Genomic DNA, 24,885 nt, shown 5'->3' on the forward strand with positions numbered 1-24,885 from the left:
TAATAAGGCCAATAATGCACGGAAGTATGTCATTCGTATCGCCAGAAATCCCGCGGACTTGCTTATGCACTACAATGCTGCTGGTCACATTGTCAACAATGACAATGGCAGCAGATGTAATTTACCGCCATGCAGCGGTCTTGCATCTTGCTGTGGGGTCCAGAACATCTTTAATAATAATAATAATAATAATAATAATAATAATAATAATAATAATAATAATATTAATAATAATGTTCTGAACAGTCATCAAATATGTGGACCGCGCTTGAAACGGGTCCTGGATGGGTGATAATTAAGAATGCAGTCCGGCCGCGTGTTCAGTACCGCCAAGGCACCCAAGACGACACCACGCCGGATCTCCTCAAGGATTTATTTATTTATTTATTTATTTATTTATTTATTTATTTATTTATACCCATTCTTCTGAAACACTTTTAGGCTCTAAGTTAATTTTTTATGAAGTTTGGTCTTCTGTACCCTAGATGTTAATAAATATTTGAAAACATTCACTCCTTAAAATATGTTAAATCCTCCATTACTGTTCGACATAGAAAATAAAAATTCTTTCCTTCTTTTACTTTGATTTTGACTGATGATTGTCTCTGGTAAGACCAAAACTAGTTTCAACAAAAATGTGTAATTTTTTTAAGGTTACAACAAGCAGTATTGAAGAGGTGGAAGCCTTTAGCTTTTGTTTTACACTATATTGCTCTTCAATATTGATTAATATGAAATTTATTACCTATAACCATAGAATAGATTTTGATGTGGTTTTCACCGTTGTTTAGAGCATTTGAGGCTTCTTAGTATCGAAACCGGCCTAGTCACTAAATTTACGAAAACGGGTTATCAATTTGAAGTAGACGTATAGCACTATCAGGTGAAACAAAAATATGCTTTAAAATCATCCATGCCTTCATGTCATAGAGCACTGAATTCTTGGTCGTGCTACAGAATGGGCCAAGTCATGCAAGTATTGAATTCATAACTAGCGATGTCGTGTTGCAGCATTATTGTCTGGAATCTTGTGTTGTTACATTACTCAACAGTGTGATAATATCAGTAGACAAAATCGTTCCTTATATTGTATATTCTTGGAAGTCATAATATTTCGTGTTTTGTTCATTTGCAACACTGAACCCATAATTCTACGATGAGAAAATTATTTTTTATTTTTCTCAATATTGAGAGCGGCCATTTCATGAGTCTGGCTGTCTTGTGGGAGCGACCTCACCGTGTTGGGCCGAGCCGCAAGCTCGTGAAATACCGTGACACTTCGGTGGACTTCAAATATTCAACGATTTTTCATATTCTGCAGAATTTACTGCGCCCGAGAGCATTTTAAGTGGGTTGATGTGCTACCCCTAATAGTAACTTGTGTAAATAACACCGTACATGAATCTATTGGGAGTATTCCCTATGTTGTGCATTTCAATCGATACCCGGTGAGATCTTGGCATGGTGTGGTCCAATGTCCAAACGATCCCCGGCCGTCACAGGAATTATGCATTCAGAGTACGGCAGAACATATACGTCGGCAGGCAGACCGCCGGTTACGCAGGATGAGGAACAGGAGCTTCCACCGTCCCTTAGAGGAAGGCAAATTTGTGCTTGTTAGGAGACCCATGATGTCGAAACCACAGGTGAACATCTATGCTAAATTTGCTCCCTTATATTTTGGGGCTTTCAAGGTGATCAAAAGTTTCAGGAATAATTCCTGTAAAATTCAGAGTCTGGATGGCAGCAGAGAAGCTATATTCAATGCAGCGAATTTGAAGGTTTACCATGCAGGAGAAGAAAGAGTTCCGTTACAATATGACACCGCCTTACCAGCAGGGGAAATGGTCACTGAAGAAGAAGAAGAAGAATTACACCCCGTCAATATGATCGTTACGTTGAGAGAAAGACAGGTCGAGGCACCACTCCAAGGACAAGCAAGCAGCTGCAGTAATCAAGAGGGAGACCCTGAATGTTTATAGTGTTCATTCTTAAGAGAAGGCTTTGTTGATGACATATGTAATGCAATTCTATTGTTGGAAGAAGAAAACAGGAAAATATGTGAAAGTAACAGAGCCCTACGTCAAGAGTAAGATCAACTGGGAAACTTTACGTAGAATCATGGTTCATTTGTATAAAAATTCCCATGTACAGTTCAGAATTTTGAAGGTATATATACAAATATTTCCCCTTACTGGGTAAACATTTCGTCGTTGTAGGTGGATTATGAACCCATAATTCTACGATGAGAAAATGATTTTTTTCTCAATATTTATTTCAAATAAAAGTTACTTGTTTGAGAGCGGCCATTTCATGAATCTGGCTGTCTCGTGGGAGCGACCTCACCGTGTCGGGCCGAGCCGCAAGCTCGTGAAATACCGTGACACTTCGGTGGACTTCGAATATTCAACAATTTTTCATATTCAAGGAATTCTTCGTAACCAGAGATTTTGGCAACACAGTAAATCCTGAAATAAAAAATCTAAATTATTCTTAAACCCTATGGGAAGACAGAACCCCCAGGATAAATATAAATGCAGTTAAGCATAGAGACAAATCCGCGTCAGATCCACGGACTACTGACACGTGCCAAGGTCAATGAATGAAGAAAACCCGCAAAACGCCCGGGCAGAAATAATTTATTTCGCCTGTTGCGAGTATGGGAAAATTATGAAATTAACACAGAAATAAATTTTAAGAGTGTCCAAAGTTATGGAACAAATTTCAGAAAAATCGGTCTATTGGATGCGGAATTAGCATATTGCATAACCAAGCTCCATGGTGTGAGTAGCGTCACCCCATAGAGTATAAAAGAAACCTCCCTCCATATATTTCTCAGTGTCTGTCTGGTTTCTGAAGTAGCGGAGCCCACGCCCATCGTCGGCAGAAAAGTGTAAAAAGTTGATCTCCAAATAACTTACTACATGTTCGTGGCTATGGTTCAGATGTACTGTTAGGAATAGAAGGTGATATAAATTTTCTGAGCTGCCGCTAATAAAACTTTGAAGGTTTAGAAGTAACTGAATTTCTCTCGATGTTCAGTGTGTGTCTGTTAAAGAGGAGTTTGAAGTTAGCTACTGTGTCTGGTTTCTTATCTGTTGGAACACCTGGCCATAGTTGGGTGAGAAGGAGACAGTCTTGTGAATGCAGTAGATGCGGTCATTTGAGCAGAGTGTTCGTCGCTTGCTAAACGTTTGAAAGTGCGTTGGAAAGTGTTGTGTAATTTAAGTTATATTTTTAAAGAAGATAATGTCATACTAACACATTGTAAGTTTTTGGCAATGCAAGAGTGGGAGAGGGCTAGGATTGGGAAGGTAGCAGCCATGGGCTAAGGCACAGCCGCATTTGCCTGGTGTGAAAATGGGAAATCACAGAAAACCATATTCAGTCTGCTTATGGTGGGATTCGAAGCCTCCATCTTCCAAATGCAATATCCAAACCTCTCCACAGTGCTCATATGGAGTATGGACACATGATGCTGTTGATGGTGATTCATCCGTAGGATGGAGATGTTAAGATTTGAGCAGACCCCTTGGTATTATTCGACAGGAGTAGGCAATGAGCCATTGCCAGGGTTTAGCCTCTCCGTATGGGAGTAACATAATAGATCTGACTGGTCATAGTGCAAGGTCGTGTTGGGCCTCCCCTTAATACCTAACCTATATACCACATCCACATAAAAGTTAGTATTTACAACAAAATCTTATATGGCCTGTCACCATTATTTCAAAATTGCTCCCGTTGTGCAAAGCTGAGGTGGGATGCACGATTAACATTAAGTGACATTATGACACCAGACATGTGTCTTCATACAATGAATTTGAGGGTCAGTTTTATAAATACAAAGTATCTGAAATTTAAATAACTTTCAGGACAGTAGTTAATTTTTGATAATATGTCAACTCAGTTTGAATCTCTGATTATTGTCATAGTCATAAATTTGTTTGTTCACAAGATTTGTGGCATAATATATTTAAGAATTTCGTAATACAGTCTTAAATCAGAATTTGAATTTGTGTTCTGCAGTCCCATTTGAATCAACATGCCTGTTAATATGTGTGAAGAACTACAAATTTGAACTATCTTGAAATATGACTTTCTATTTTGACATATATGAGTATTGCAATTGATATGCATTAAAGAGTCTAATTTCATTTCTTTGCAGATATGACCTACCAGTGTCTGGGTCACTGGACAGGTCGGAACAATCAGCGCTATATAGCACTTCTCAACAGAGGGGGAGAGAGATTCCCTCGATATCGCTGTGCTGTGAGTAAATAAGCTAAGAATTTATATGGAAACAGTCATAAAATTTAGTAAGCTTGTTGCAGTCAACATAAAATTAAGATGTACTTTAAAATGATATTGATAAATATAGGTTGGATAAAAAGTAATCACAACACTACTATAATTTATACTTGGCTTCATTGGTAGAGGAAACACCAGTTATATTGCTTCAGTAAACTCTCCCCCAGTATCTACAAGCTTCTGCCACACTGCACTCTGCACCATGTATGTTTCTGCCTCTGGCAATATCCCAAATGACTGTCCTATGATGGTGTATGTTATGTATGGGATCTACTGCCATTTTTGGTGGAGAAAGCTATAGTAATACAGTCATCCTTCGTGACAATCAATCAATCAATCAATCAATCAATCAATCAATCAATCAATCAATCAATCAATCAATCAATCAATCAATCAATCACTACTGATCTGCATTTAGGGCAGTTGCCCAGGTGGCAGATTCCCTATCTGTTGTTTTCCTAACCTTTTCTTAAATGATTGCAAAGAAATTGGAAATTTATTGAACATCTCCCTTGGAAAGTTATTCCAATCCCTAACTCCCCTTCCTATAAACGAATATTTGCCCCAATTTGTCTTCTTGAATTCCAACTTTATCTTCATTCATCTACTGATGTCCTCCCATGCCATCTCTCCACTGACAGCTCGGAACATACCACTTATTGCAGGTTATAAATTTCATTTTTTGTCTGTATTGAAGATCTACTTGTGATACAAATTCTTATAATTTTGTTAAATACCACCTATTCTTACAATAATGACGTAATAAAAAGTTACATTTTTATTAAGTTGTTGATATGGTACATGTTTCGCTCCTTTTTCATGAGCATCATCAGCCAATTATCATTTACTTAAGGTTAAATAAGCGAATACCCTACTCTTTGCTGATGACTGCAAGATATTTAGGAAGATCAGGAATCCAGCAGATGCAGCTCTGCTACAGTCCTCACTTAATGCTCTCTCGAACTGATGCAGTCCTTGGAAACTTATCCCCAATCCACAAAAATGCAGCCACATGACCATAACACAACGTAAATCTCCTCTACCGACATCATATTACCTACTCGACAAGCCCATCACCGTAGTTACGCAACAGGGTGACCTAGGTGTAATATTCGGTACAAAATTACAATTTAAGACCCACATAGAAACATATACAACCAAGGCTATGAAATTACTAGGTATTCTCTATCGCTTCACAGAAATTTCTGACCCCATTGTTCTTCGTCACTTCTTCCTCACTATCATTCAACCTCTCTTAAACTACTGCTCTCTGATTTGGACAACAGCCTCCCCCTCCAATAATAAGCAGTTAGACAGAGCAGTGTCCTTCTTTGCTGCAATTGTAAGGAACAGAAACCATAAGCTCAGAAATCTGTCTACGCAGCAGGTATTAATGGCAATTAATATGTCACCGCTGCACATCAGGTGACAGGTAGCTGGCCTGAGTTTCCTCCACGGGATCTAAAATGGGCATTACCGCTCGGAACATCTTGTCTCACTTTTCTTTCTCCGTGTTCCTTCCCGCTCCACCAGAACCAAAGACCTTCTCCAGATTCCCCACACTCAGCACTCAATACTTCAACGATCTTTTCTAATCCGCCTCCCAACACTCTTTAACAATATTAATAGGAGACAAGAGCTTGATATAGCATCAAATAAAAGCATATTCGAGAGGGGTGTAAATAGTCTCTTAAAGATAAGTTGATGTGAAGGGATTATACCGTCATCTTGACCCATGACGACTTGGCTATGTACATGGACATTCTAATGGTTTTCGATTTGGACAGTTGTTATTAGTAGGCTGTGTACCTGATCTTGTCATATTTTGTTATGTATGTTATATTTTATTACGAAAGTTTACGTTTGTTAAATAGTCTGTTGACAGTGCAAGTGAAATTTGCTCAGTGTAGCTGTATCTTGTGCTTCATGAATAAAAACAAAAAAAACAAAAATTATGCTTGTAAACCTGATTGACAAGTCTTATAATATTTTACAAGTCATATAACAATAAAATTCTGTCTTTCAGTTAAAACATATTTGTCTAAAATCTACCTAAGTCTAACATTTAATTGACAAAACTCATCTGGTGAACATCCTTTAAAATTATTTTTAAAAACCTTTTGAGATCTGGCTAATTGTATTGATTCAATGTTGCTTGACTTGTATGGTTGCCGTTGAAACTTCTTTAACTATATTAACAATTTTCTACAGTTGATAATTGCCTATGTTATGAACATTTAACTTGTTCTTGATGTTGCTGGAGTAACATTTGTACAAAATGTATTGGCATTAATTTTATGTTGTCAGTATGAGAATATTGTTTATGAACAAACTTGTTGGTGAATAAACACTTTCTGATGTGAGGTAGAATTTGAATGGTTCTCAAATATTCCAAATTGAGGTTGTTGGTATATTTTTCTTTCTGCTGCATAAATTGTCTAGTGTTACTCCTAGCCTCTTGAGAACTACTTGTTGTTCTGTTTGCATTGCAGTGTTGCACTGCTATTGCCAAGATGGATCTCCCGTATGAATGACCATATGAGGTACTGACATGAGTCTCTGTGATTATGATTTCTTCATAAAATGAAGAATCTCAGAAAGACCCTAGGCCTGGTACTGGAAGATGGGGAATACCATAGACATTACAATTAAGAGTTCTACTCCCAGAGAGAGCAAACAGAACAACAAGTAGTTCTCAAGAGGCTAGGAGTAACAGTAGACAATTACCCAGCAGAAAGAAAAATATACCAACAATCCCAATTTGGAACATACGAGAACCATTCAAATTCTACCTCACATTAGAAAGTGTTTACTCACCAACAAGTTTGTTCATAAACAATATTCTCGTATTGACAACATAAAATTAATGCCAATACATTTTGTACAAATGTTACTCTAGCAACATCGAGAACAAGTTAAATGTTCATAACATAGGCAATTATCAACTGTAGAAAATTGTTAATATAGTTAACGAAGTTTCAACGGCAACCATACAAGTCAAGCAACATTGAATCAATACAATTAGCCAGATCTCGAAAGGTTTTTAAAAATAATTTTAAAGAATGTTCACCAAATGAGTTTCGTCAATTAAATGTTAGATAGATTTTAGACAAATATGTTTTAAATTAAAGACAGAATTTTATTGTTATATGGTCCGACTCGTTGGTTGAATGGTCATCGTACTGGCCTTCAGCTCAGAGCGTCCCGGGTTTGACTCCCGGCCGGGTCAAGGATTTTAACCTTAATTGGTTAATTCCAATGACACGGGGGCTGGGTGTATGTGTTGTCTTCATCATAATCTCATCCTCATCATGACGCGCAGGTCGCCTACGGGAGTCAAATAGAAAGACCTGCACCTGGCGAGCCGAACCCATCCTGGGATATCCCGGAACTAAAAGCCATACGACATTTCATTTTTCATTGTTATATGACTTGTAAAATATTATAAGACTTTTCAGTCAGGTTTACAAGCATAATTTAATCCAATAGAATAGATTAATGATCTTATATAACCTTAAGTAAATGATAATTGGCTGATGATGCTCATGAAAAAGGAGCAAAACATGTACCTTATCAACAACTTAATAAATATGTAAGTTTTTATTACATCATTATTGTATTGAATAGGTGGTATTTAACAAAATTATAAGAATTTGTATCACATACCATTTAGTCGAGCAGCTTGCCTCCTTTCTCCCAAGTCTTCCCAGCCCAAACTTTGCAACATTTTTGTAACGCTACTCTTTTTACGGAAATCGGCCAGAACAAATCGAGCTGCTTTTCTTTGGATTTTTTCCACTTCCTGAATCAAGTAATCCTGGTGAGGTCCCACATGCTGGAACCATACTCTAGTTGGGGTCTTGCCAGAGACTTATATGCCCTCTCCTTTACATCCTTACTACAACCCCTAAATACCCTCATAACCATGTGCAGAGATCTGTACCCTTTATTTACAATCATATTTATGTGATTACCCCCAATGAAGATCTTTCCTTATATTAATACCTAGGTATTTACAATGATCCCCAAAGGGAATTTTCACCCCATCAACGCAGTAATTAAAACTGAGGGGACTTTTCCTATTTGTGAAACTCACAATCTGACTTTTAACACCGTTTATCATCATGCCATTGCCTACTGTCCATCTCACAACATTATGGAAGTCATTTTTCAGTTGCTCACAATCTTGTAACTTATTTATTACTCTGTGCAGAATAACATCATCTGCAAAAAGCCTTATCTCTCATTCCACTTCTTTACACAGTGTTGCACTGCTATTGCCAAGATGGATCTCCTGTATGAATGATAATATGAGGTACTGACATGAGTCTCTGTGATTATGATTTCTTCATAAAATGAAGAATCTCAGAAAGACCCTAGGCCTGGTACTGGAAGATGGGGAATACCAGAGATGTTACAATTAAGAGTTCTACTCCCAGAGAGAGAGGCTCTCTGATTGTACCAGGAAAAGTGGGGTAGCTTTCTATGGCCATGTGGTAAGGTAGTCCTCCAACAGACTGACTAAACAACCTGTTCACTTTCTGCTGAAACAAGAAAGTCCATACCACATGGCTGACAGACTGAGAAGGACATTAAAGAACTGGGGCTGGCAGACTTACAATACACACAGGCTGTGAGGCAGATCCTGGAGAAAGTCTATGGTTTTTAGGAAAAACAAACAAAGAAGGAAGAACCCCTTCACAGAAGCCATTACTACACAAGAGTAGCCATCATCCATGCTAAAGAGCGGTCACTGAGGGATATTGCCAGAGATGGATGCATTGATAATATATGGCACCTCCTACAAGTGTGGCAGAACATGGTAGCCATTGGAGAACAGTACAGTGAAGCATTGCAACTGATGTTTCTTCTGCCAATAGAGTTAGATCCGTATGGTTGTGAGCTTGCATTTGGGAGATAGGGAGTTTGGAACCCACCATTTAATAAATAGTGAGTCAACTTCTGAATTTTCCTCTGGTATGCTTTCCTAGGGTCAATGTCAGTTTAATATTAGGTTAATTCTTAATTTCTGCACACCTGGCATCACATTTTGCATTTTTTACAAACTTTGGTAGGTATCATTCCTGTTTTTAATCTCTGTTACCAGATGGATTTAAATTCTATGTCTTTCTTCTGTAGCAAGTGGTTGCTGACAAATTTATCCACTTATATTTTTCTTAAGTGTTATCCTTTCTATCTTTCACTTTCTATCACTGTTGTCATTAAAAAAAAAAAAAATTCTGTTGAGAATCTTAATCATCAAAGGCAGAATAATTTCTTCATCAGTCAGAGAAGAAGATACCACATTTGAAAAATCAAATACATAATGTATTTGTGCCTTCCATTTTCTGGAATAGGTAATTCAGTTTTTCTCTCTATTTATTGCTTATCCACTCAAAACTGAAAATATTAAAACAACTGAGGGGTTGCCGGCAAGAACCCCACTAGTCAAAAAAAAATAATCGAAAAACGAGTTATAAGCGCCATCTTGAAGTGTTGAGCATTACGCACGTAAGTACACAACCGATTCTGTCCAAAATGCCTCAAGTCGTACTGTATTAGCCTCTAAACATGCAGGGATTCGGCAAAAACCCCACGAGTCTGGACGGTTGCTAGCGAGAACAACACTAGTCAGTGGTGCTTCAGGCAGGTGCAGCGAGAGCGCTCTTCTCAACTCCCGATAAACCACTCATAAGCTACACTTTTGTTTACAACTGCCCATGTTCCTCTAGGTTGTACTCCTTTTCTCCAAGGTTTTACGTTAATATGGACACAAATGGTCCAATGAGGTTATTTCAATGCTGCTACATTTCATAAATATCATCCCACACTCCGAGTTAACAGATGAGCTGGTTTTAATAAGTGACAGCTGTCCTGGGCCAAACAAAGATAACTTAATGGTATACTTCCTCTTCTGTTTAGTGCACATTTTCAAACTTTTAAAAAGGGTTACATACCTTTTTCCCGTTCATGGTCATAGCTGCCTACCAAACTCAGACTCAAATTTCTTATGTGTTGGTAAATTTTCAATTCACAACTTCTTGTAACAGATAGTTAAGCGTTATGTCGGTGGATCACAGATGAAAATCGGTAAGTTGGAGTTGTTTGGTCGATGTCTATCTGATAGTGTTTTGAAGCCACGTTTTAATCGCGACACGTGATTCGTTTCTATGGGAACTGTTGTAAACAAAGATGGTTTCCGTGTGTTGAGAAAAACAGCTGATGACTGTCGATTGTATCTTTGATCTGGTGTATGGACTCATATTTTACTCCAGTTTACTAATTCTAAAATTGAAATACGTCTTCCTTTCCTATGATTTAATTTAATGACGATTAGGTTCTATTTCGCCTAAAACTTGGTAACATTTATTTGCCACTTCGGTTATTTCATTGAATTATACTAGACGTGTCGAGAAACAAGCCTCAACTTACCGTTAATTATTCCACTACTGCTCTACTAATTAAATTGATTGATTAATTTGGTTTCCAAGGATTGTGATCCCAAGGTTTATTTCTTATACACTGACTGACAGAGCAAATGCAACACCAAGAAGGAGTGGTTCGAAAGGGATGAAAGTTGGGGAAAAAACAGAGACGGCACGGACGAATAATTGATGTTTATTTCAAACCGATATGCAGGTTACACAATGTGCACGGCATCGACTCAGTAGGATGGAGGACCACCGTGAGCGGCGATGCACGCAGAAACACGTCGAGGTACAGAGTCAACAAGAGTGCGGATGGTGTCCTGAGGGATGGTTCTCCATTCTCTGTCAACCATTTGCCACAGTTGGTCGTCCGTACGAGGCTGGGGCAGAGTTTGCAAACGGCGTCCAATGAGATCCCACACGTGTTCGATTGGTGAGAGATCCGGAGAGTACGCTGGCCACGGAAGCATCTGTACACCTCGTAGAGCCTGTTGGGAGATGCGAGCAGTGTGTGGGCGGGCATTATCCTGCTGAAACAGAGCATTGGGCAGCCCCTGAAGGTACGGGAGTGCCACCGGCCGCAGCACATGCTGCACGTAGCGGTGGGCATTTAACGTGCCTTGAATACGCACTAGAGGTGACGTGGAATCATACGCAATAGCGTCCCAAACCATGATGCCACGTTGTCTAGCGGTAGGGCGCTCCACAGTTACTGCCGGATTTGACCTTTCTCCACGCCGACGCCACACTCGTCTGCGGTGACTATCACTGACAGAACAGAAGCGTGACTCATCGGAGAACACGACGTTCCGCCATTCCCTCATCCAAGTCGCTCTAGCCCGGCACCATACCAGGCGTGCACGTCTATGCTGTGGAGTCAATGGTAGTCTTCTGAGCGGACGCCGGGAGTGCAGGCCTCCTTCAACCAATCGACGGGAAATTGTTCTGGTCGATATTGGAACAGCCAGGATGTCTTGCACATGCTGAAGAATGGCGGTTGACGTGGCGTGCGGGGCTGCCACCGCTTGGCGGCGGATGCGCCGATCCTCGCGTGCTGACGTCACTCGGGCTGCGCCTGGACCCCTCGCACGTGCCACATGTCCCTGCGCCAACCATCTTCGCCACAGGCGCTGCACCGTGGACACATCCCTATGGGTATCGGCTGCGATTTGACGAAGCGACCAACCTGCCCTTCTCAGCCCGATCACCATACCCCTTGTAAAGTCGTCTGTCTGCTGGATATGCCTCCGTTGACGGCGGCCTGGCATTCTTAGCTATACACGTGTCCTGTGGCACACGACAACACGTTCTACAATGACTGTCGGCTGAGAAATCACGGTACGAAGTGGGCCATTCGCCAACGCCGTGTCCCATTTATCGTTCGCTATGTGCGCAGCACAGCGGCGCATTTCACATCATGAGCATACCTCAGTGACGTCAGTCTACCCTGCAATTGGCATAAAGTTCTGACCACTCCTTCTTGGTGTTGCATTTGCTCTGTCAGTCAGTGTATTTTCATGGGTCGACCCAAGTTACATTGTCTTTTCATTTAGTGTGATGATAATTTTCTTCTTTTCTTTTAATCATCGAATTGTAAGTTCGAAAGTTATTACTGTCCTTTGAGAATTGAAGTCCAGGACTTTTCACTTATTTCTGCTCAACGCAGGAAGACTACCATCGCCGAACTTCCTGAAGACTGGGATGAAAGGAATCTGAAGGCCCCAACGCGTCCATCTCCATTTGGTTTGAAGATATTCACCCACCATGATTTCAAGGATTTTAAAAAAGCAACTGACAGTTTGTTTTGTAAAAAACCAAAGCCAGCATTCAGGCTTCAGGCTGTTCGGTCTATGTGGTGTGACTTCAAACATAAAGCTGTATATTTGCAACAAATGTACCACGGTCCTTGGAGCTGTCACCTCATCACAGATCCGAAGTTCAAAACTCCTGACACAATCAACTTACCAGGAGCTTTCCCATCCCCTCCTGCAGTGAAACTTGCGAAGGCTAAGGACATATTAAAACTTGCTGAATACCTCCCAAATTCTGCAAGCAAAGAGTACTACTCAAGCCTCTTTGGCACAGCTGCATCAGTGAATGTATCTACAACCAGCTGTGACTATGAAACAGACAATGATGACAGTAGTGATGGATGTGAAGATTAATGTTTTGAGTTGTCATTGGATTCTGTATGTCATATTTTCCTCCTCTTTCTTTAATAAATAATCATTTATATTTATATGCTTTATATAAGTATAATATTATTAGGCATTATCTTAGTGGTGTTGTATTGAATTCTGCAAAAAATACACTAGTCCAATCCATTTTCCTTCTTCATATCCAGAGAATATAATTTGGTATCACTCAGTGAGTTCTGATAACATCCCTGATGCCTACAGAATATTTAAACAAAACAAAAAAATTAGCTATTTATGGGACTAAGATATGAGTTTTCCTCATTTTCCCATAATTGTGATTTTCTGACTAGTGGGGTTCTTGCCGGCAACCCGTCAGCTTTATTTCATATTGGCTTGTATTTCATTAAGTATCATTTTGTTGTAATCTACACCATTATCATATATTATCTTGTGTTATATGATGTTTACGTTTCATTTCTCTCTCTTTTTATCAAACATATTATGTACCACTGAATTTTATACTAGTTCTCATTGTTCTTTATTATTATTTTTCATTTCTAGTTGTATCGAGAGGATGCGAGCACCGGCGTTATCTTCATGGCATTTTCTAATGATTCAACATGCCGCTCAGATTTGCACAGTGCTACATCAGGCTATGAGAAGTTGACCCTGTCTACGATGCCAGCACCCCAGTGGCCAGAATATGTATTTGCTAGTAACTGCAGGTTAGCTTTCACAATTCATTTTGTTTTGTCAACTGATTTCAGAACTGGTCTGTTTTTCTTATATCTGACTTGCAATGAGTCCAGCATTTTGCTATATTATCCCCTAATACTGGCTAAGAAAGGAGTTAATTTACTTCTGAATCTTTACCCGCATAAATTTTCCTTAAAAAGTAACTGGTAGACATTTGTTCCATGGTAGTGATACCGTGGTATGGAAACCCTTGGAACTTCAGCATAGATTTTTTGAAGAATACACGAAATGTGTTTCCTTTCATTCTTGGGATTCCTGTCTTAATGTAGAAAAGAAGAATATAGGCAAATTATTCACAATGGTAAAGGAAAAATAAAAATAATGCAAGGCAAAACAATAGGGCTCATAAGCTGGAAAATGTTTTTAAACCCCTATTTTCAGTTATTCTGTAGCACATTTCTGTTACATGAGCCCAGGTAAATGAAACCAGGCTTATGTAGGCCTACCTATTAAGAATTAACATGATAGAAGTAAACTCTTCAATGTTGACATCTATTTTATTGGAGGTAATTTATTTTCTGCCAAAAGAGAGTAGTGAAGTCAGTTTATTTTCATAAAATTGAAAGAAATTGACGTAAAATAATGTTGATGATGATGATGATGATGATGGTGGTGGTGGTAGTGATGATGGTTTGTTGGTTTAAAGGGGCTAACATCTAGGTCCTTGGCTCTCTGATACCTATAATAAGAGATGCTTGGCAATGTGTTATTTTTATGATTACATTGATAAAATAAAATAAATGAGCTTTAGTCACATCCTTAATTGTTGACACATATGTTAGGGTTCAGTTCAACAACTATAGACAAAGGAGATGAGTGCTTGGCTAACTATGCCACCTTATCAATTTTGCTACTAACATTGACCTATTTATATCAGTAGGTCCATTATTCATAGTATTGTAATGACAGATTTAACAGCATGGGTGATACAGCTTTCTTGCATTAAAAACGAGGATATAACCTCCTATATTACTTGCCTTGCTCAGCATTGCATATAAACTATTAGAAAGACTTCTGTTCAACAGAATTGGTCCTGAGATACTCAAGAAAATTCCCGTGCAACTGGCGGGCTTTAGACCATAGAGAAGTACGACAGATCAAGTTATGTCTCATACAACCTACATACGTAGAAGCAGGCTTCCAAAGAAAACTCAAGACTTCAGTGGCATTCATAGACTTGACAGCAGCCTATGACACAGTCTGGAAAGATGGATTACTCTACGAGTTCCTGAAAGTGGTCCCATGTAGGATAACTGCACGACTCCTGAACAGCATGTTGAGTCAAAGACAATTTCGTATGTACAATGGGACAGCTGTAAGCAACCAAAGATCGCTGAACAACGGTCTACCACAGGCATCAGTTCTCACTCCTTTGCTGTTTAGTTTATATATTGCAGACATGCCAAAGACAGTTTCAAGGAAATTCGGATACGCAGATGACTGGGCACTTGCTATCAGGGACAGAACAGTTGAGAAAACAGAAGAGATCCTGACTGAAGACCTCAAGACACTGGCACACTACTTTAAAATATGGGGACTCCAACCAAACATCAGCAAAACTGAAGTTTGTTGCTTCTACCTAAACAATGAAAGGGCTAACAGGGATTTAAATGTGTATATGGACAACCAGAAATTGAGACATAATAGGTACCCTAAATATCTAGGAGTCACACTGGATAGAACGCTGTCTTATAAACAACATCTCCTGAACGTCTCTGCCAAAGTAAGAACTCGCAACAATATAATTCATAAGCTGTGTGGAACAACTTGGGGATATACAGCTGCAACTCTGAGATGTTCAGCTGTGCTGCTGTTTGACTAAATAGTGCCCACACAAACGTCATAGGTACCCAGCTGAAAACTACAATGCATCTCATCACTGGCACAATCAAATCTACTCCTACGCAATGGCTACCAGTGTTAAGTCATATCCCTCCTCCAGATCTCAGAGTAAAGATGCTCTCCTACGAGAATTCAGTAAAATAGTGAATAACCCAGAACTCCTGATACATAATTCCATCAGCGATGCATATATTAATTGTCTGCGTTCGAGAAAACCACCAACTAGAGGTGCCATGAACTTGTGGAACAGCAACTACCAAACTTCCGCTGAATGGAAGAAGAGACTCAATGACAAATACTGCCCGACAATGCCTTCTGTGAACCACCTGGTTTCAACCTCCTTCGTAGACTATGGTCCGCACTGAACAGAATCCAAACAAACCACGGGAACTGTGCAGACTTCCACTACAAACAGAACAGAATCCCAATGCCTGAGTATGACTGTGGCGCTACACAACAGACAGTAAAGCACATCATTGAAGAATGCAGGACTAGAAAATACAATGGCACTGCTAGTGACTTTGCTTTTGCGACTCCAGAGACTATACACTATATAACAATTGGACATACATATATAGTGTAGATCTTACAACAATAGATGCTGTATCTCTAGCCATACACTAAATAAAATACTTGCACCCAAATTATTCTTTGAATTAACTTCCATCACAATTCATCTCTTGATACAAAAGCTGAGCAGACTCTTGTATAGAAGAATCTATGATGAACTTTACACAAAGTACCTCATCGTATGGTATAGTATTTTGTAATGAAATACATCTTGTCTTACCCTTTATTATACATTTTCCCATTCCATACTGCATTATAAGGTAGTCTTTTATTCGTTGCCCATAGCAACCTTAACTATTGGATCATTTGCAACAGTGAATTAAAAAACAGGCACACAGTTTAATTCATTTCTAGAACTATTACAATTAAAGCAAAACAATTGTACTTTTAGAATAACATTGCTACTCTTTTCTTTAGTTTACAATTTTCTTTACGTCATACAGACACAGATAGGTCTAATGGCGACAATGCGATAGGAAGGGGCTAGGAGTGGAAAGGAAGCAACAATGGCCTTAATTAATTTAAAGTTCAAAACTTCATCATGGGTCCGTATTGAACTGAGAATAACAAATTAACGAAAGGCAATTTGCAATTTATATTGCATTAATTAAGGTACTGCCCGAGCATTTGCCTAATGTAAAAATGGGAAACCATGGAAAACCATCTTCAGGGCTGTCGACATTGGGATTCGAACCCTTTATCTCCCATATCTCCCTACTCTTTCCTGATATTAAATGTATAGTTTTCTTTGAAAAAAGTGAAGGGACAACATTTTTTAGCATCAGATAAAACCTACATCTTCTAGTATAAATATATCATTTTGATTTCAAATTTCCATCCTCAATGCCTCCATGTCTAGAAACACATTCAGAAGTTTCAATCTATTTATTCTACCCATATTTCCTTGTCAACCAGCATTATTATTTATCAATAAATGACAGACTCCCATACATGAAATGAAAAATGCATTTTTTTCTGCAAAAAATAAATGTTAACTAAGTTATATAAATATTTATTATTAGTACAAATGAACAAACCCCATGGTGCTACAGCTCTGATGGGCCTTAGCCTAGCAAGTAACTGCTGCTCAGCCTGAAGGCCTGCAGATTACAAGGTGAAGAATTGCCAGTGTGATGAATCCTCCCAGCCGCTGATCATGACTTTCTAGACCGGGATCACTATCTCACCATCAGATAGCTCCTCTACTGTAATCATACAGGCTGAGTGGACCTCATCTATATTTCTAGTAATGGAAAAAATATTCTATGCTGCACAAGAGTAACTTTCCCCTCTTGAATAAATTCCTAATTTACACTTGTATAACATACTATATAGTACCCCCTGCAGGTGGGGGATGCACATGTAGAATACACCCGTGGTATCCCCTGCCTGTCGTAAGAGGCAACTAAAAGGGGTGACCTAGGCGTGGATTTTGATTGCGGTTTGGTACAATGTGTTGGACCCCTAGTGGATGGGAGGGGCTGAATACATTCACAGGTAATCCCTGCCTGTCGTAGAAGGTGACTAAACGGGTCATATGGCCATGGTCCCCTCTTTGTTTTTTATCGTTTTTTGAGGGTTAGTTGTAGACCTATTCAAAATTTTTGATGTGCGTGCGGCTCGGAGATGGGCGTCTTACGTGTGCAGTTATGCCCGAAAGCCCGCATTTGTGACCACCCGGGGATCTTGCGGGTGAGAGCGTCATGTACCCTTGCAGTAGTATCCGCCTGACAACACAGGTCCCTGCACAGCTGAATGCCAGAAGGACATATTATTATTTAATTATTTATTATTTTTTCTCTATATTTAGTGCTCTGTACACGCTAAGGGGTACATGCTATTGCGGGTGACTGGAGGAAGGGAGACCTAGTGCTCATTGCCTAAGTCATCCCGTATTAGGCATCATCCAACATCGGACCTCATGCAGTACCGGCTATGACCAGGTGGGTATTGCTTTGGCAGCTTGGTTCGGCTACAGAGACCCCTGATCGGAGTGGGTGGCATTCGCGGAGGATGATTTTCGGGCATGGCTTCGAAATATCTTCGACCTGCCGAAGGTGGTTCCCCACTGAGGTCTTTAACTTTTGCTTCCCTGAGAGGTTCAACTCCCTGGGAACATGCACGGCGTGAAGGAATGGGATCCAGCTTCTCTAGGTTTCTGGTTGTTACCAGAACAGATGGGCACAATTTTAAGCTGGTAAAATTGATCCTTTTTAGTAGACACATTGAGGGCGTCTACGGCGAACTTGAGGATCTCAAGAAAATGTGCAATGGTAGTTTGCTTTTGAAGACTCGTACAGCACTGCAAGCTGATCAGTTGCTGAAGTGCGACCACTTTGGCGAAATCCCCGTCAAAGTGGGGGAACACAAATCCTTGAATCTGGCTCGCAGCGTCATCTTCCACCGCAACCTTATTTTGAACAGTGATGAAGAGTTAATGGAAGACATGAAGAACCGTGGCGTGACACACGTCTGGCACATTACGCGCAAAGTCAACAATGAAGATGTTGCCACTGGTGCCTTCATTGTCTCTTTCAAGTTGTCAGTGTTACCAGAGAAAGTCAAGGTAACAACTTATCATTGCGATGTGAGGTCGTACATCCCACCTCCTATGCGATGCTATCTATGCCAGAGATTCGGACATATGGTATCTCGTTGTTCAAATCAGTCTGTGTGTGGTACATATGAAAGAGTAGCTCACAGCGCGGAGGAGTCCACAACTCCGTACAAGTGCAGTAACTGCTCTGGTCTTCATTCTCCTCGAGATCGGAACTGTCTGAGTGAGAAAAAGATCCAGGAGATCAAGACCGTGGATTGTCTTTCCTACCAGGAAGCGCGCCGTAAGTTTAATACCACGGATTCACCTGCCCGTACCCTTGACCTGCGTGTACCCTTGACTACAGTATGATAGCTCAGAGTCTTCCAGGTTCGTCTTTCACAACATTGTTACCCGTGATGATCACTACGCCCAAGGCGGCTGTTGCTCCTGAGAGCAAAGTAGCAAAGAGTATAAGCTCGAAGGGGAGGGACCACCCTTCCTTCGACCACCAAGGTCTTTGTCAGTTGGAAGTTCTAAGCTGGCACAGAAGGTGAAAGCCGCGCCCACACCGGCGGAGGCGGCATCGTCAACCAGGGCTGGGAAATTATCTCCCAGTCCATCTAAATTTGAAAAGAAGGCGGGGAAGAGGAGCGCCCTTACCGGACGCTCCCGCACTTCTCCTACGAAGGGGAAATCATGCCCTCCATCCTGAGGGTCTGCGTCTATGCCAGCAGGTACGCCTGCTCCGAAACCTGCACGCTCCCCTCATAGGGGGACTTCCCGCCCCCGGAAAGCGTTGAAGTTCTGGGCGTCAGTCCCGCCATCTGTCATTGACGGGATGGACCTCGAGCTGTCATCTACATCTTCGGATGTAGATGTTGATAGTGTTTAGGTTTAAGAGCATCTTGTTTCCCATAACCTAACACTCTTTTTATAGTCCACACTATGGCACTGTTACAGTGGAATTGTAATGGTTATGACAGGCATCTTGTTGAGCTACGTCAGCTCATTAGTGAGTATGCAGCGAGTATAGTTTGTATTCAGGAGACAAACTTCAGACCAGGTCATCATGCGGTGTTGAGAAATTTCAGACTATACTTGACAGAACGATATTATGCTCACCGGGCGTCTGGTGGCGTGGGTAGTTTTGTTCATTTTGATACCTTTAGCGAAGAGGTTCCTCTAAGAACCCCACTGGAAGCAGTTGCGGTGCGGATATCGCTGCCTATCATAACAACAGTGTGTAACGTTTATTTTCCATCATGCCAGCCTCTTAACATAAATGATGTCACTGACCTTATAGATCAGCTTCCACCTCCCTTCCTCTTATTGGGAGATTTTAATGCCCATCACCCCATATGGGGCTCTGAAACGCCTTGCCCCAGGGGAAGAGATTTGGAAACATTAGTAACAGAGCTGGATTTATGTATTTTGAACACTGGTGAACCAACTCATTTCAGTGTACATTACGGCACATACTCGGCTGCATAGACTTAAGTTGGTTCCCCTGTTTCAGTGGAATATACATGATGATCTCTGTGACAGTGACCATTTTCCCATTATTCTTACTTTGTTGAAACAAAAATTCATCGAGGGTCCTCCTCGATGGATTCTTAAACATGCTGATTGGACAACGTTCACATCACTCGCTGTCTTTAACAACGAGACCTTGCAGGCTATAGACGGCAATATAACTTACATAACACAAGTTATCCTTGCTGCTGCTGAGGAGTCCATTCCCTCCTTCTCAGGGACTCCTAGCCAAAAACTCATTCCTTGGTGGAACAAATATATTGCAGCAGCTATCAAAGAACACCGTCACGCTCATAAATGTTATTGTAGGCAGCCCACTATGGCCAACTTGGTAACATTTAAAAGACTCCGCGCTAAGGTGCGAGTTCTTATTCGCCAAAGTAAGAAAGCTTCGTGGGAGATATATGGGTCGTCTATGACGTCACGTACCCATCGTCACAAGTATGGACTAAACTTCGACGTATTTCGGGTTTCCAAGGATCATCTTTTGTACTGGGAATTTCCATTGAAGGCAGTATCGTCACTGACCCACTCTCGATTGCTAACCCATCTAACTAGCCATTTCGCGGATGTGTCTGGCTTCGGGAATTACCATCGTGACTTCCTCACTCTCAAGGTGAAGGCAGAACCTCATCACCTTTGTTTTGCCACTCAGGCTTCAGAGGACTATAATGTGCCCTTTACGGAGTGGGAACCTTGCAGCTCCTTAGCGCTTTGCAAGGATACGTCCCCTGGGCCAGGCAATCTCCATAACCAGATGTTGTAACACCTTAGTGAGGATAGTCTATTATATCTCCTTCGAGTGTTCAACCGAATATGGATAGAGGGTGAGTTTCCGTCTCAGTAGTGAGAGGGCATGGTCATTCCTGTCCTCAAGCCTGACCAAATCCTAAGTATGCAGGAAGCTACAGACCTATTTGTCTCACTAACTGCTTGTGTAAGCTATTTGAGAGGATGGTAAATCGCCGACCGGTGTGGTGTCTGGAGAAACAAGGACTTTTGTCCGAGTACCAGTGTGGTTTCCAAGCCGCTCGCTCGACCACTGATCACCTGGTACGCCTGGAGAGTTCTATCCACAAACAGCATTTGCTGGCTGTTTTCTTTGACTTAGGAAAGGCCTATGACACCACATGGCAATATTGTATACTTTCAGTCCTGCACCAATGGAGATTCCGAGGTAACTTGCCGGTATTTATTGCAAATTTTTTGTCCCTCCATCTGTTCCGTATCTGAGTTGGGAGGGCATATTCGCTATACCATGTTCAAGAAAATGGGAGTCCGACAGGGATCGGTTCTTAGTGTCACTCTGTTTACGATTGCCACAAACGGTATAGTCGCTGCTGCTGGTTCAGCAGTAATACCGTCGCTATATGTGGATAATTTTGCTCTGCACCATAGCTCGCGTAATATGGCAATCACAGAGCGATATTTACAGCAAGCTATTAGGAGAGTGGAACAGTGGACCTTAGAACATGGCCTTCAGTTTTCAACTGCAAAGACCTCTGTTGTTCACTTTTGTCAACAACGCAGTCTTCACCCGCATCCTGAGCTTTATTTAGGAAATGTTGCTCTTCCTGTAGTTGACACTTACCGATTCCTTGGGCTCCTTTTTGATAGCAAATTATCGTGGGAGTCACTCGTGCAGCAGTTAAAAGTGCAATGCACCAAGAAACTGAATATCTTGAAGGTCCTTAGCAGCACTAATTGGGGAGCTGACCGCATGGTGCTCCTACATTTCTATAGGGCACATATTTTTTCCAGGTTAGATTTTGGCAGTGCAGCATATGGCTCAGCAAGACCAAGTGTCCTTGCTAAACTGAATAGCATCCACCACAGCAGGGTTAGGTTGGCGACCGGAGCTTTTCGAACCACCCCATTACTAGCCTGCTCGCTGAGTCTAGTGTGCCACCTTTACACCTGAGGCGCTAGCAAATGTTTCTATTTTATGCTGCAAATTTGTGACAGATGCCACTTCACCCAAGCTATCCTTTCATATTCAACAATGGAAACCATCGGCTGTATGTTACTTTTCCTCGAGCAACACGGCTGGTTGGAATACTCTTGGATAGCAGTCACAGATTGTTTCACGTACCTTCGATCCCTTGTCATGTCAGACAACCAAGTGGGCTACCTCCGTGGGTAGTACAACGACCTGAAATAATCCTGGATCTGCACACTGGCTCAAAGGAAAACACGGACCCTTCAATTTATCGGAGGCCCTTCCTGTCCGTTGTTGGCTGGTATCCAGGTTCAGTAGTTGTTTACACGGATGGCTCGAGAACAGACATGAAAGTGGGCTGTGCGTTCTTTGTCGACCCTGATAGGTTTCTTTTTGCTCTCCTGGAAACCTGTAGGGTGTACACGGAAGAGTTCTATGCTATCTGAGAAGCTCTGCAGTACGCATGGTTGGATGAGCGCCGACACTTTCTTCTGTGTACTGACTCTTTGAGCTCGCTACAGTCTATTGATACCTGTTTCCCTCAGCACCCTCTGGTTCAGCGGATCCAGGACCTGCTGTTCGGGTGTTCGGATGCTGGCACCAGAATCACGTTTATGTGGCTCCCAAGCCACATGGGTGTAGAGAGAAATGAGCTAGCAGATACGGCTGCCAAGGAGGCAGTAACACTGCCCCCGTTGCCTTACAAGGTTCTAGCAAGTGATATTCGCTCACAGCTGAGACATTTGATTATGTCCCATTTAGAGATGGAGTGGCAGGCCACTCCACTTCCAAATAAGCTGAGAGCGATAAAGGGTACAACGAAGGTATGGAGTACTTCCCTTCGGGCTTCTCGGAGGGAAGCAGTGGTATTATGTCGTCTTTGGATTGGCTACGGTATACAAATGCACTCCCATTTATTGAAAGGAGAACCCCCTATGGTGTGTACTTGCGGCGATCATCTTACCATGGTACACATCCTTACGGAGTGCGTGGACGTGGTTGGTCTGCGCCGTAGTCTGAAACTCCCGAGTACCATCTCCCTCATCCTGCGTTATGACGAGCAGCCAGCAGACCTCGTCATCCATTTTATGAGGGATAGTGGCCTTTTTTGTCATGTGTAATATTGTCCTTTGTCTTAGTATATTTCTGTCAACTGTGCTTTTATCCCATTGACTCTATTTTAGTTCATGTTGCGTATTTTAATGTGTTATTTTAACTCAACTTGAATTGTATGTATATATATATATATCTGAATGTCCAGACAATGCCTTATTCCATTTTCACCTGTATTTTCCCATGATTTCATTGGAAAATAAGGCATTGCGAATTAGATCCACTGATTGTTTAATCTTATAATCATTGTTCATCACCATTTCTTTTAAACTTGAGTCAGTGGATACATTTTAAAAATTTAATTATTATGTCGTTTTGTTCCATCTCGTACCATTAGGGGCCAATGACCTTAGATGTTAGGCCCCTTTAAACAACAAACATCATCATCATCAACATAATATATAAACATTGCCCAATACATACTTTGCCTATAAACGTGCATCATTCTTATATATTAGGAATGTGACAAACAGCATTTAGGGTCATTTGTAGCAAATGTTTTCATTTAAACTTCGTTTAAGAGCATAGAAGTACACCTTTTTATTGGCAAAGTGTAGATAAACTTTTGCATATTAACTGGCCAAAAAATCTGCATGATAATATGCTCTTTCCTTTACGTCATGCTTGTATGCAAGAAATAAGAAATTCTCAGCCGATCCCTTTTTGTGCCAACAGGTGTACGTGACAGTGTAGTATGGATTTTTACTCATTCCACCATTTATTATATTCTTCCTGCCTGAGGTGTATTGTCTTTTTGAAATGTATGCTTTATTAATTTTCAACCTATGAATGTACTGAAGGAATAATATATTCATTTCAATTCTTTTAAAATCAGATTCCCAGCCTGGGCTCTTGGCCACTGGCAGCATCTGTATGTGGAGAACAAAGAACTCACATATAAGGACCACTTCACATTTAAAACATTCAACATGCGGTGTGTGGGATCTGACGTAGGTGATGGAGATCGTTTCCTGGTGTTTGCTCGTACTCATTGGTAAGCTTATATATTTGATATATTCAAGAAGATTAGTTACAGGTACCTACCATACTTTTTCCTTTTCTCTATGGTACATATTAAAACCACATACTAGTATTTTAACACTACGGAAGCATAAAGACAAACTGAAGTGTAACTGTGAAACTAACTGTGAAGACTGACTTAGAGTGAAGTACAGTAGTAATATCTACTGTATATTGCTTTTTAATTTTATGTTAAATTGTACCATTTATTTTAGTTCCTTCCTTCTAAAGAAAGTATGGGCATAACATAAGGTCTACCTAGTAGAGGAGGAAAACATTCAAATTGATTCTGTTATGCAACAACATATTTTGGAGATTACTGGTTCAAAAGTTTGAAATTTATTGATCAATTAGGTGCTGTATTTAAAAACTGTACAAAATTACATAATTACAATAAACTACCAGTATCTACATTCAGTATTGAGTTGTAATTAATCATTCATAAACATTTCCAGTAACATTGCTTTCTTTCATAGTAGTCTAAAGATTCTTAACTCACTCAGCGCCAAGCATGCCGATCGACATTTCAAAACTAGCGCACTGGCAGTGTCAAAGACGTCGATTGACGTTTAAGTGCATATGTTCAAATAGTTGATTGTAGCTCCCACGGATGTCAACCAAATGCTGTCTAACTATCATACATTCAAAATGAAGGATCAGTGTATTGATCGATAAATATACGAACCACATTCCTTAGTA

At 40.7% G+C, this 24,885-nt stretch overlaps 1 protein-coding gene across 1 annotated transcript in view; it reads left to right on the forward strand.

The window, feature by feature from the left end:
- The window catches only part of LOC136864376 (uncharacterized), a 444,399-nt gene that overhangs the window by 328,011 nt on the left and 91,503 nt on the right, over window positions 1-24,885 (forward strand). The window contains exons 5-7 of the mRNA XM_067141298.2: window positions 4,166-4,269; window positions 13,436-13,599; window positions 24,002-24,160. Coding sequence (XP_066997399.2) covers window positions 4,166-4,269; window positions 13,436-13,599; window positions 24,002-24,160 — 427 coding nt within the window. The remainder of the gene's footprint in view (window positions 1-4,165; window positions 4,270-13,435; window positions 13,600-24,001; window positions 24,161-24,885) is intronic.

This window comes from Anabrus simplex, chromosome 2, assembly GCF_040414725.1.
Source record: "Anabrus simplex isolate iqAnaSimp1 chromosome 2, ASM4041472v1, whole genome shotgun sequence".
Lineage (NCBI taxonomy): Eukaryota > Metazoa > Arthropoda > Insecta > Orthoptera > Tettigoniidae > Anabrus > Anabrus simplex.